The following is a 14,076-nucleotide window of genomic DNA, read 5'->3' as shown; positions in this document are numbered from 1 at the left end:
TAATTGCCCTCTGAAATGGCCTAGCAAGCCACTCAGTTGTAAAATCTCGCTACGAAAAGTCAGAATAAGAATAAAACCGGACGGACCACCCGGCATCAGACCACTAGGCACCGGACACGACAACGGCAAAACACCAAGCCCAGTCGACCCTGCAAGGTCCTCCTTACTAACATCTGGGGACTTGTGCCAAAATTGGGAGAGCTGTCCCACAGACTAGTCAAGCAACAGCCTGACATAGCCATACTCACAGAATCATATCTTTCAGCCAACGTCCCAGACTCTTCCATCACCATCCCTGGGTATGTCCTGTCCCACCGGCAGGACAGACCCACCAGAGGTGGCGGTACAGTGATATACAGTCAGGAGGGAGTGGCCCTGGGAGTCCTCAACATTGACTCTGGACCCCATGAAATCTCATGGCATCAGGTCAAACATGGGCAAGGAAATCTCCTGCTGATTACCACCTACTGTCCTCCCTCAGCTGATGAATCAGTCCTCCTCCATGTTGAACACCACTTGGAGGAAGCACTGAGGGCAGCAAGGGCACAAAATGTACTCTGGGTGGGGGACTTCAATGTCCATCACCAAGAGTGGCTCGGTAGCACCACTACTGACCGAGCTGGCCGAGTCCTGAAGGACATAGCTGCTAGACTGGGCCTGCGGCAGGTGGTGAGCGAACCAACACGAGGAAAAACTTACTTGACCTCGTCCTCACCAATCTACCTGTCGCAAATGCATCTGTCCATGACAGTATTGGTAGGAGTGACCACCGCACAGTCCTCGTGGAGATGAAATCCCGTCTTCGCACTGAGGACACCATCCAACGTGTTGTGTGGCACTACCACCGTGCTAAATGGGATAGATTCAGAACAGATCTAGCAGCTCAAAACTGGGCATCCATGAGGCACTGTGGGCCATCAGCAGCAGCAGAATTGTATTCCAGCACAATCTGTAACCTCATGGCCCGGCATATTCCTCACTCTACCATTACCAACAAGCCAGGGGATCAACCCTGGTTCAATGAGGAGTGTAGAAGAGCATGCCAGGAGCAGCACCAGGCGTACCTAAAAATGAGGTGCCAACCTGGTGAAGCTACAACTCAGGACTACATGCATGCTAAACAGCGGAAGCAACATGCTATAGACAGAGCTAAGCGATTCCACACCAACGGATCAGATCAAAGCTCTGCAGTCCTGCCACATCCAGTCGTGAATGGTGGTGGACAATTAAACAACTAACGGGAGGAGGAGGCTCTGCAAACATCCCCATTCTCAATGATGGCGGAGTCCAGCACGTGAGTGCAAAAGACAAGGCTGAAGCGTTTGCAACCATCTTCAGCCAGAAGTGCCGAGTGGATAATCCATCTCAGCCTCCTCCCGATATCCCCACCATCACGGAAGCTAGTCTTCGGCCAATTCGATTCACTCTACGTGATATCAAGAAACGGCTGAGTGCACTGGATACAGCAAAGGCTATGGGCCCCAACAACATCCCAGCTGTAGTGCTGAAGTGTTGTGCTCCAGAACTAGCTGCGCCTCTAGCCAAGCTGTTCCAGTACAGCTATAACACTGGCATCCACCCGACAATGTGGAAAATTGCCCAGGTATGTCCTGTCCACAAAAAGCAGGACAAATCCAATCCGGCCAATTACCGCCCCATCAGTCTACTCTCAATCATCAGCAAAGTGATGGAAGGTGTCGTCGACAGTGCTATCAAGCGGCACTTACTCACCAATAACCTGCTCACCGATGCTCAGTTTGGGTTCCGCCAGGACCACTCGGCTCCAGACCTCATTACAGCCTTGGTCCAAACATGGACAAAAGAGCTGAATTCCAGAGGTGAGGTGAGAGTGACTGCCCTTGACATCAAGGCAGCATTTGACCGAGTGTGGCACCAAGGAGCCCCAGTAAAATTGAAGTCAATGGGAATCAGGGGGAAAACTCTCCAGTGGCTGGAGTCATACCTAGCACAAAGGAAGATGGTAGTCTTTGTTGGAGGCCAATCATCTCAGCCCCAGGGCATTGCTGCAGGAGTTCCTCAGGGCAGTGTCCTAGGCCCAACCATCTTCAGCTGCTTCATCAATGACCTTCCCTCCATCATAAGGTCAGAAATGGGGATGTTCGCTGATGACTGCACAGTGTTCAGTTCCATTCGCAACCCCTCAGATAATGAAGCAGTCCGAGCCTGCATGCAGCAAGACCTGGACAACATCCAGGCTTGGGCTGATAAGTGGCAAGTAACATTCGCGCCAGATAAGTGCCAGGCAATGACCATCTCCAACAAGAGAGAGTCTAACCACCTCCCCTTGACATTCAACGGCATTACCATCGCCGAATCCCCCACCATCAACATCCTGGGGGTCACCATTGACCAGAAACTTAACTGGACCAGCCATATAAATACTGTGGCTACGAGAGCAGGTCAGAGGCTGGGTATTCTGCGGCGAGTGACTCACCTCCTGACTCCCCAAAGCCTTTCCACCATCTACAAGGCACAAGTCAGGAGTGTGATGGAATACTCTCCACTTGCCTGGATGAATGCAGCTCCAACAACACTCAAGAAGCTCGACACCATCCAAGATAAAGCAGCCCGCTTGATTGGCACCCCATCCACCACCCTAAACATTCACTCCCTTCACCACCGGCGCACTGTGGCTGCAGTGTGCACCATCCACAGGATGCACTGCAGCAACTCACAAAGGCTTCTTCGACAGCACCTCCCAAACCCGCGACCTCTACCACCTAGAAGGACAAGGGCAGCAGGCGCATGGGAACAACACCACCTGCACGTTCCCCTCCAAGTCACACACCATCCCGACTTGGAAATATATCGCCGTTCCTTCATTGTCGCTGGGTCAAAATCCTGGAACTCCCTTCCTAACAGCACTGTGGGAGAACCGTCACCACACGGACTGCAACGGTTCAAGAAGGCAGCTCACCACCACCTTCTCGAGGGCAATTAGGGATGGGCAATAAATGCCGGCCTTGCCAGCGACGCCCACATCCCGTGAACGAATAAAAAAAAAAGTAAGTTTCCCTCTTTCTACATTATTTTTTCAAAACTTTTGAAATATCTGTTGTGGGAAATAGTCCACAGATCCCAATCAGATGCTGAAAAATTGCTTTCGAGGTCACCTGCAAACCAATTGTAGATTATACTGCTCCGTATAGAGCATCCAGCAAAATAAAGTTCAAGTAGACATGAGTTTGAGGCTTCTCTTATGTATGGACTAAACATGGTATTCTCCACTATTCCTGTATAACTATACACATGATCCATGCAAGTAAATAAAACCTATATTGGAGAAAATAAAATCAATATTAATCGATGTTACCATCTCAAATTAGTTGTGGAGTAGATAGATTTTCATCAATATGTCTGGCTCCATTTTTAGTGTAAGAATGCAAGAATTTTTAGGAACAGGAAGGGACCTTTCGGCCCAACAGCCCGAACCAATTTTCACAGATTAACCCCATCTACCTGCATTCTTGGTGTATTCCTTGATCTGTCTCCCTCCAGAATGTAGCTAAGGCTGCAGTTATACTACAGCTACCAGTCTCAGACCAGTATCGAGTGTGATGAGCAGTTGGTGGACCTGAGTTATACGGCCGAGTGCAGGCTGCACTGAGGCCAACAAAAGATACTCTGTGCATGCATGTTTGGATAAACATGCAGAGCTCCTTTTCTTGGGTGACTCATTTTTAATGTTCATCTAACATTAAAAACAACAAAGTGTAAGTTCATGAAATATAAATCTTACAATGCAATTTTGTACCAGGCTGCAATTTTTTTGCAGAAATTCAAACTGGTGTAATTGGCCTCCTGGGGAGGGGGTTTGGAACTTCTTGACATTAGTGCACTGGAGAATTAAATCGGAACCTTACTGTCTCGTTATACTTCTGTGCCAGTGCAAACTCAAAACTGCTTTGTTTCATCATTGAAGTGGCAGTATTCTTGCACCTTTATTGTCTCTTGAGCCCAGTCGTACTTTCTGCTTCAGTTGCCATCGCTGGTAACTTGTTCCACTGCTTTATTATCTTTTGTTGCTCCTTATTTCTTTATTTTTAATTTGCTGTAAAGTTGTGATATTAGCTCTCTGGGTTGAGCCCCTCTCAGTCCCCCCTCCTTCCATCTGTGGAAGTGCTTGACTCTCTGTCAGTTCTCCACATCAATGCAACTTCAGACTGGGTGCAGAGACCCAAGTAGGAGACTTGAAGACACAAATCCACAATGCAGCACTTTATAGCACCGTGCATTGATACTCCACACTGTGCTATCGCGCTGCAAACAGGTGCTTCTAACTTCATTAAAAGTACGTTTTTTACATAGAATTTACAGCACAGAAACAGGCCATTTGGCCCAACTGGTCTATGCCAGTGTTTAAGCTGCACACGAGCCTCCCTACTTTGTCGCACCCTATCAGCATCACCTTCTATTCCTTTCTCCCTCCTTGTACTCTACAAAAGATGGCAGGTTCTGTAGTTTAACCAGACTGTTTGCAAAGACCACATTGAAAAGCTGCCTGAACAAAGAAAGATTTGGCAGTGCATTTTACTAGAAACCAAGGACAAGGAGTGCTGGAGACACACCATTGGGCTGTGCACACACAGAAAGTAAACGCATGGATTAAAAGAGAAGGATTCAGATGTTGGAGCTGAAAAGAAAATACAGTTTCTTTTCGTATTGAATTTCAGACCAGTAGTTGAGTCTGAGTGGCCAGGAAGCGATTGAGAGGTGGCTACGTGTCTTACCACTTTAGAAAGCTTGGCAAAATTTTTCTTTAATATGTATTCCTTTTCAAGTAAAACGAATTTGGTTTCACTTTATGCCTGATTTTTTTTTAATATTCCCTGTATTTTGAGAAAATTTACTAACTTCTATAATGTCACATAAAAATTCAGAAGCATTCTTATATAGCGTAAGGTAACTGCTCAGAAAATCTGCGGGCCAAGCAACACAGTATGCTAGTTGGACTTCAACTGGAGGATTTAATCAATGTCGTCTTCAAAGTAATGTGTGGAGCACAATGGGACTTCTGTGAACGTAATGCGTAGCGACTGTGCTATTTAGAATTTTTCTGTAGACTGAGAAATTATTCAAGGATATTTGAACATTTTTCTGATTTGCATCTGGTACCGCACAGCGTTGATTCAACAGACACCAGTTTAGTGGTTTGGCCTATTTAGCAGACTGGCTGAAAAATTTACATCCAAATGAATTCTGATGACCGCTTGGGTCCTGAGCTGCCTGAATAAATGAACCTATAAGCACCAAATGATTTATTCTCTTTTTTTTTTTCTTTGCTGTGCTCTCTGAACCTTCTTATTTTGGAACTTAATTAATCCGGTAAATGAAATTGTAGTTAGTATTTGCGAACCAACATTATGAGTCCTGACTGACCTGCTGAATCTCTGATCTACTGTTGTGAATTAGATTGGATATGATGCAGCCCAGTCTGGAATCCTGTGCATCTTTTATTTTCACTTCCTACCTTTGTCTTTTGTTTTTGGTTTTCGTCTAATTTTTAAAAAATCCTCTGTTCCTGGGATACTGGCTGCCCTGTCGCTCCAGGCCCAAGTGTCCAGTCTTTATTTCTGAGTCTCGACAGTGACTATCAGCAGACTTTTTTAACATTTGGGGCATCACAGCTGAGCTTAAACCTATCCTTACCCAGTGTCCATACTGGTATTGCTTCTAGCAGACATCACTGCTTAGAGATTAGGAGCAGGAACCTAGGCTGATTATTTTTTTCCCTCCCTCCTCCCTCCAGGGCTGCTAAGAAAAATTGTAGTTTCCCTATTGTGGCTAAGATTAGCTAACTCAACACAGATTGGGAATTGAGCCTGGGACCTCCCTGGCCTTTGTATGGCTAGGTTCCAAATTAAGCAATGGCTGTACCAACAGAGCCATTTGGGAGCAGTTTTCTGTTAACTTGTGCATACGTATATTATATTATCTTCCTGATTTGCCTGTCAAACACCAGTATTTACAGTTCCCTTTCAATTGGTAATGAAATCAAAAACACAGAAATATAGAATGTAGCAGATTTAATCTGTACAGATTTATTTAAAACAATCAATTGCAAAACTATTTATCCTGAATGTTTCTCCAGAGGAAAAAAATGATATCCAGTTACTGCTCTTGAATACATATTTGCAATTTTTTTGGGTTGGTGCACAGAATATGACAATCATAGGAACCTCTGTACATCCTGATTGCTAGCCACTAAAGAAGACCTTTAATTGCACCAAGGACATTTTCTGTTTCAGACATGGCTAAGAGAAATGACTCAACTTAATGAATGATAAATTAGGGTAGAGTTTTCTGTTAAAAACTTCTATCCTCTAGGATTACACCAAGACTGCCAGAAGAGAGTTTATGAGTGTCTCTTAACAACTACACCAAGACTGCCAGAAGACAGTTTCTGAGTGTCTCTTAACAACAGCCAGTGAAAATGACATATGTTACTGATTGCTGGTCTGGATTCATACTGGAATTTCCTGAATTGAAAATAAGGGCTTTGATTGGTGCTACAAGAGGTACTTTATCACATCTTGTAATACTGATTTTCTGGTGATTGATCAATTGATGTTTTTTAAAAATACAGGTGCTGTATGATTTTGACTGTTGTATCACCTTATCTCTAAAATAAACCTCCAAAAATTTGGAACAGCAAAACCCAACCTTGTCATATATCTTAATTGTTATTAAATGAACAATAACAATTTCTATTTATATAGCACCTTTAACGTACAAAAACATCTCAAGGCGTTTCATAGAGACATAGTGAAAACCAACACCGAGCCAAAGAACAAAGTGATTAGAAGGGATAACCAAAAGCTTGGTTGAAGATGTGGATTTTAAGGAAGGGGAGATGGAAATGCAAAGGGGTTTAGAGAGGGAATTAGAGTGTGACCTAGGTGACTGTAGATACAGCCACCAAAGCTGCGGTGAAGGGAGGGGGCATGGACTCGAGGCAAGAGTCAGAGGAACAAAGAGTTTGGGGGCTGGATGGAGGCAATTAATGGGAAGGACAAGGATTTCAAATATAAGGTACTGCAGGATCAGGACTTTATGTCGGTAAACAGAATGCAGGGGTTGTGAGCAGTCTGGTTTAGTCTGAAACCATGGCTATGGAGGGGAATGAAATCAACGGCGAGGGAGCGGTGTTTGTGGCAAGGACTGAAGATGGTGGCATCTGTCTTCCTAGTGTTTAGCTAGGGGAAAATTAGGACTCGTCCAAGACTGGATGTTGGATAAGCAGTCAGACAGCATAAAAGCAGTGGAAGGGTCGAACAAGGTGGTGGAGAGATAGATAGAGCTAGGTGTCATCAACGTAAAGGTGGAGGCTGACTCCAAGTCTCCCAAGGGCAGCATGTAGATGAGGAAGAGGCAGAGGATGGTTCCTTGGTGGGCTCTGGAGATGACAGTGCAGAGCTGGGAAGAGAAATCATTGGTAGAGATGTTCTGACTATGTTTGGTTAAGTAAAAATGGAAGCTATAATTTTTGTATTGTAAATTTTGTTATTTTATTGTCATGAACAAATATGCATTGTTCCTGGTTGGTTATTCTAGGATGTCATTACACAACAACTATACCATAGGTGTGATATTGTTTTGCGTTGCATCAGTGCTACATTTATAATGTAAATGTAACCTAAATCCAGTGTCAGAGCTTGACCTGCGGGACTCTCCATTTCACTCTGGAGTCAGGTCAGGCCCAAACTCTGGATTTACACAGTCATTGGTGTGAAATGGAAACCACTTTGCACCAACACAAAACTTGTATCATAAATGCACCTTGGTGTTTTTTGCTGGCCACTGGTTAGATATGTTGAAAGAAATCTGGCCCACTACTACCGCCTATTCCATTCTTTAAAATACGGTGGAAAACTAACAAGTTAATTATCTGATTAAACCTGTCTTCATAGAAATTTTATATGTTTCGAAAATAGGAGCAAGAGGTAGGCCATTCGGCCCTTTGGGACTGCTTCGCCATTCAAAATGATCATGGCTGATCGTCTAACTCAGTACCCTAGTCCAGCTTTTTCCCCATATCCCTTGATCCCTTTAGCATTAAGAAATATATCTATCTCCTTCTTGAATACATCTAATGACTTGGCCCCCACTGCCTTCTGTTGTAGAGAATTCCACAGGTTCACCACCCTCTGAGTGAAGAAATTTCTCCTCATCTCGGTTCTAAATGGCATACCCCGTATCCTGAGACTGTGACCCCTGGTTCTGGACTCCCCAGCCATTGGGAACATCCTCCCTGCATCTGGTCTGTCTAGTCCTGTTAGAATTTTATATATTTCGATGAGATCACCTCTCATTCTTTTAAATTCTAGTGAATATAGGCCTAGTCGATCCAATCTCTCCTCATACGTCAGCCCTGCCATCCCAGGAAACAGCCTGGTAAACCTTTGTTGCACTCCCTCCATGGCAAGGACATCCTTCCTCAGATAAGGAGACCAAAACTGCGCACAATACTCCAGATGTGGTCTCACCAAGGCCCTGTATAACTGCAGTAAGACATCCCTGCTCCTATACTCAAATCCTCTTGCAATGAATGCCAACATACCATTCACCTTCCTAACTGCTTGCAGCACCTGAATGCTCGCTTTCAGCAACTGGTGTACAAGGACACCAAGGTCTCGTCACACCTCCCCTTTTCCCAATCCATCACCATTCAGATGATAATCTGCCTTTCTGTTTTTACAACCAAACCTCACATTTATCCACGTTATACTGCATCTGCCATGTTCTTGCCCACTCACTCAACTTGTCTAAATCACATTGGAGCCTTTTTGCATCCTTCTCACAGCTCACATTCCACCCCAGCTTTGTGTCGTCTGCAAACTTGGAAATGTTACATTCAGTTCCCTCATCCAAATCATTGATATATATTGTGAATAGCTGGGGCCCCAGCACTGATCCCTGGGGTACCCCACTAGTCACTGCCTGCTGCCCAGAAAAAGACCTGTTTATTCCTACTCTCTGTTTCCTGTCTGTCAACCAATTCTCAATCCATGCCAGTATATTCCCCCCAATCCCATGTGCTTTAATTTTGCATGTTAACCTCTTGTAAGGGACATTATCAAAAGCCTTCTGAAAATCCAAATACACCACATCCACTGGTTCTCCCCTATCTATTCTACCAGCTACATCCTCAAAAAGGTCCAGTAGATTTGTTAAGCATGATTTCCCTTTCATACACCCATGCTGACTTTGTCCAATCCCGTTAACGCCTCCCAAGTGTTCTGTTATCACATCTTTTATAACAGACTCTAGTATTTTTCCCACTACTGATGTTAGGCTAACAGGTCTGTAATTCCCTGTTTTTTCTCTCCCTCCTTTTTTAAATAGTGGGGTTACATTTGCCACCCTCCAATCTGTAGGAACTGTTCCAGAGTCTATAGAATTTTGGAAGATGATCACCAATGCATCCACTATTTCCAGGGCCACTTCCTTTAGTACTCTGGGATGTAGATTATCAGGCCCTGGGGATTTGTCAGCCCCATTAATTTCCCTAGCACTATTTTTTACTAATACTGATTTCCTTCAATTCCTCCCTCTCACTAGACACTTGGTTCCCTAACATTTCTGGCAGGTTATTTGTGTCCTCCTTTGTGAAGACAGAACCAAAGTATGTGTTTAATTGTTCTGCCATTTCTTTGTTCCCCATTATAATTACCCCCATTTCTGACTGTAAGGGACCTACATTTGTCCTCACTAATCTTTTTCTCTTGACATATTTTTGAAGCTTTTACAGTCAGTTTTTATGTTCCCTGCTAGTTTACTCTCATTCTCTATTTTTCCCCTCTTAATCTCTTTGTCCTCCTTTGCTGAATTCTGAACTGCTCCCAATCCTCAGGCTTGCAGCTTTTTCTGGCAATTTTATATGTCTCCTCTTTGGATCTAATACTATCGCTAATTTCTTTTGTGAGCCACGGTTGAGCCACCTTTCCTGTTTTATTTTTGCGCCAGACAGGAATGAATAATTGTTATAATTCCTGCACACGTTCTTTAAATTATTACCCACTGCAAACATGACCATCTTTTTGTGGCTTTATTAATTGTTGCTTTTTTTTTTGCTAGTGGCACACAGGTGCGACTGTGGAAAGAGGACGGTCCTGCAGCGTGGGTTGTTGGTCTGGATGATTCTGGCTTCCTTCAGGTTCAGCAGGAAGGTGATGATATTGTTGCAGTACAGCCTGATGGGAACTCATTCGACATGTTACGTAACCTTATAGTCACTAAGCGACATTAGAAACTTGATCGAGTTTTGGGGAAGTTTTGTTTTCCCAGAACAATATATAAATATATGAATAGATTTTCACCTGCCTTGTTTGTTTCTGTCGTGCTGCAAATCTTTGTTACTTTCTACCTACAATACCATAATTTCAGATGACTTGCTGACCTTCTTGGCATTACTCGTGGTAAGTGAGAGGTTACTCTGTTGCAAGAAGTGGGTGGGGATGCTCGGGCCAACCTCTTCGGGTGTGCGATACAATCATGCCACCCATTTTGTGCCTGCAGTCGGGTGCTAACCAATTTCTTCCCCATAGTGTTTTTGTTACTGCAGATAGAATACCACAGTTACATAATAAATCTGTGCATGTACTATGGGGGAAGCAGCTATTTACTGCCCATATGGTTAGGTTGTGGCTTTTTATAGTAAAGACTAAGAAATAGATAAAACTTTAGTCTTCTCTCATTTACATCTTTTACTATATATAACTTGCAACAGTGCATTGTATATTCAAATAGAACCTTTTGTTAAAACTTTTTAAATTCAGGGCTTTTATTCTAAGTTTTCCTCCAACCTTGAAACAGTCCTGCATGTCTGTAATGAACCATTATTTTCGAGTTTTCAGTGTAAACCAATGAAAGAAAGGAAGCTGCTGGAAAAATATAACAAAATATTACAAAACATGAACGTTCCACTTTGAAATTTGCCTTTGTTTAAAGGTTAATTTGTTACGTGTATAACATACTGTAAACAACTCTTGAATATAACTTGTTTTTTTTAAGGAAATTACTTCTGAAGAAGTTAACTTAATGCTTTACTTTGTCTTTGATGTTTATACAAAAATAAACCCAATTACTTTAGGTGCCCTATGAACGGTTTCTGTCGGGTTTCCATTCTCAGTACATTTGAATTGGAGGGGATATAACTTACAAACAGCAAATTGTGGCATGCTGTGTAAATGACCAGTTTTGCTCTCAGCCATAAAAAAAATTCTAAACGTTTTATGTACTGCTGCATGTTAGCTTGGGTTTCTTCGCCTAACTGTGAAGGGTCTGGAAACCTGCACAAACTCAAAGCTCAGGCTTCTCACATAAGCACAAACTTCCAACAGAAAATGTTGCAAGCATTTCAGACACATTATAGGCAAGTCTAATTTTCTTGTACATATTGTAGTTTTTTTATGTCTTTGTTATGTTACAAACCTTATTTCTTGTAGTAAGTGCTCAGTATAGTGTAGAAAGCAAGGTGGTGACCAAAAAATAATTTGAACAGGTTGGAAGCTGCTGCTGACTGCTTATTTTTGGTTTGTAATTTTTTGAATTTCATGATTGTTGGTTTTTATTCCTGTTCAGTTGTGATTTGTTGCATTTTTGTGACTCTGAAATTTGAGCCAATCAGATGCAAATGTGATGCATACTTTGCATAGCAAGTGTGACACTTGAATTGCCACAAACAAAACAAAGCAGAACACATGCTAGGCATGCTGTGTATATATTATATATATATGTATATAATATATATGATCTCCCATGGCATTGTTCTTGGCATGGTAAGGGGATGATAACGTTTTACAAGGACAGGAATGTTACACCATGTAACACACAATGTTTTGTTCTGCTAAGGTGATGCTATGTGCCTTTAAGGCCACAAAGTCTAATAATTAAGTAAACACAGCTTCAGGTAAGTCATAGTTTGAGAACTGTTGAGATTAAAAAATGTTGGTCACTTTCAGGCTGTTGCTCAGAAGCACCCAGCAGTAAATAATTGGCTTTTTTTTCCAAGATTGTTTTGGCCAAATGTGTTACTGAAAATGTTTTTAACGCGACTACTAATAGTTCGAGTAAATTGGGAAAGGCAGCCATACTCCTCCTCCTGTCCTTTATTTTGACAGTTTCTTAATGAAAAACAAATGCTGATAAGGTTGTAATATAATATCAGAATTTTCTTCAATGGAAAATACATTATTATTTCATTTCCTGTTTGAATCTCTAACAGATGGAAACTAATGAAGTGTGGACAAGTCAGTGCACAGGTGGAACTTGTGGGAATAACTTTGTTTCCTCTTTGTATGGGTTCCTTTTTTTGTGTGCATGACCTCTCATTGTCTTGACAGCAAGCAGTTTTACATTGAAACACATCATTTGTCACCGACCTGTATTTGCTCCATTACCCACTATCGAACCAAATCCTTCCACACAGAACATAGAAACCCTACTGTTATGTTATTTAACAGACCTGAAATAGTTCACTGTTTGGTTAATATAGAAAGGAGATGTCGGGGGTGGAGGGAATGTGCTTTCTGTTGGATGGGGAAGTAACTAAAAATGTATGGTATGGTGCGCTTTTTCCTACTTTACCTTTGAGGCATGTGTTTTTCATCTGAAATTCTATACGCTTTCAATGTTTTTAAGATTTAAAGTTTTCAATGTGTTGGACCACTGTTAAATCACACTGGACAAATACTCTTCTAAACCCTTTTCTGTTTGAATAGTTTACAGTTCAAAATATTTATAGCCCACTGTATAGAGAACACATTATTTTGTTATGGTATGTAAAGCTGCATTTGAAATAATTTTTTACAGGCTGAAAATTTGTCCAAAATCCACGTCCTTGTCGGTATGTCTATACATGTGTCTCTTCACAAAGCATAAACAATTATTAGAAGATGTGCTTTAATAGGTGTCGTGGATTATAAAATTAAATAGACTTTGATTCTGTTTGATAAACCACAGAGCTTATTAATAATCCTCAAACTGAAAAAATATACAGATCAGGCCACTGGTTTTCTTTGAAATATGGACAGAATTGTGCAATGTGATCACCAAAATCCCACGAACTAAAACTAGTTTAATAAATCATTATAAAACAATGACACTGATTATAAGAGACAGCAGCCTTTTTATATTTTACGGGCAAAGCCGTCCATTTCTCACTCTCTTCGAAATTGGATGAAATTGAGGAATGTGATCCTAAAAACACTAAAATATAATAAAAAATAAATGTGACTTATACAGTTACTATAAATCAGTGGCCTTGGACATGGGTTATTACAAATACTTGTTTTTCAGCCTATGTAGTCTTTTATTTTTTAAAATTCTGGTATTGATGTTATAAAAAATTACATGCAAAAAGTGAGTTCCCATTTTTTTTTAAAAAGGAGTCTTGCCATTATCATCAATTCTACACAAAACGAAGATTGGTTTTATCATCCTTTTTGAGTTTCTTCTGTTAATCTTAAAATACCTATTTTTAAAAATGCTACTGACTCTACTAGAGAACGGAGCTGGAAAAGTTACTGACCCCAAACAGTGCGCGGGAGTTGAATTAATATTAGCGGATACAGCTGTTAACCCCTGAGTGCTTCAGTAATTTGTCATCTCAACTATTTTTTAAGTTTTCCCTCTGGTGTTAGCGTCACTCTCCATTGAAACAAAATGTTCCAACAATGTCAAGAAGGAATGAAATCGGAAAAATACAGAAAGGTGTTAAAGAATAATACAGTTTGTTTGATTTCTGAGGGTTTTTTTTTTGTTAGTGACACTGCTGGAGAATGCTTCATGTAAAGTTTAAAATGGAAATGAAATGCAGCAGAAGTGACACATTGGCAATTGTGGAAGGTCATTCATGATCACATCAAACTTCAGGTGCCCTGTCAGTACAGTGTAACAGTTTAGACAATATTGTTAAACCTTCAAGTTCCATTTGAAGTTTGGAAATTGTTGACATAATCTGTCATATGACATCTGCTTACTGTAAATTTCTTGTATTAAGTGAAATGAATATTTTAGTGTTTCCAATAAAGTCATTTTTGTATGATTTTGAAA

At 41.6% G+C, this 14,076-nt stretch overlaps 1 protein-coding gene across 3 annotated transcripts in view; it reads left to right on the top strand.

Moving 5' to 3' along the window:
* The window catches only part of hlcs (holocarboxylase synthetase (biotin-(proprionyl-CoA-carboxylase (ATP-hydrolysing)) ligase)), a 150,677-nt gene extending 136,601 nt beyond the window's left edge, over positions 1–14,076 (top strand). For 2 of the 3 annotated variants that reach the window (XM_067993277.1, XM_067993275.1), the window contains one exon: positions 10,099–14,076. In XM_067993277.1, coding sequence (XP_067849378.1) covers positions 10,099–10,270 — 172 coding nt within the window. In that variant the 3' untranslated portion in view covers positions 10,271–14,076. Of the gene's footprint in view, positions 1–6,348; positions 6,416–10,098 lie in introns of those variants that run through there. The other variant, XM_067993278.1, reaches the window with a different exon arrangement.

Source organism: Heptranchias perlo, chromosome 11 (assembly GCF_035084215.1).
Source record: "Heptranchias perlo isolate sHepPer1 chromosome 11, sHepPer1.hap1, whole genome shotgun sequence".
NCBI classification, from domain to species: Eukaryota; Metazoa; Chordata; class Chondrichthyes; order Hexanchiformes; family Hexanchidae; genus Heptranchias; species Heptranchias perlo.
The sequence above is the reverse complement of the archived record's forward strand: the minus strand, read 5'-3'. Positions and strand labels throughout refer to the sequence as shown.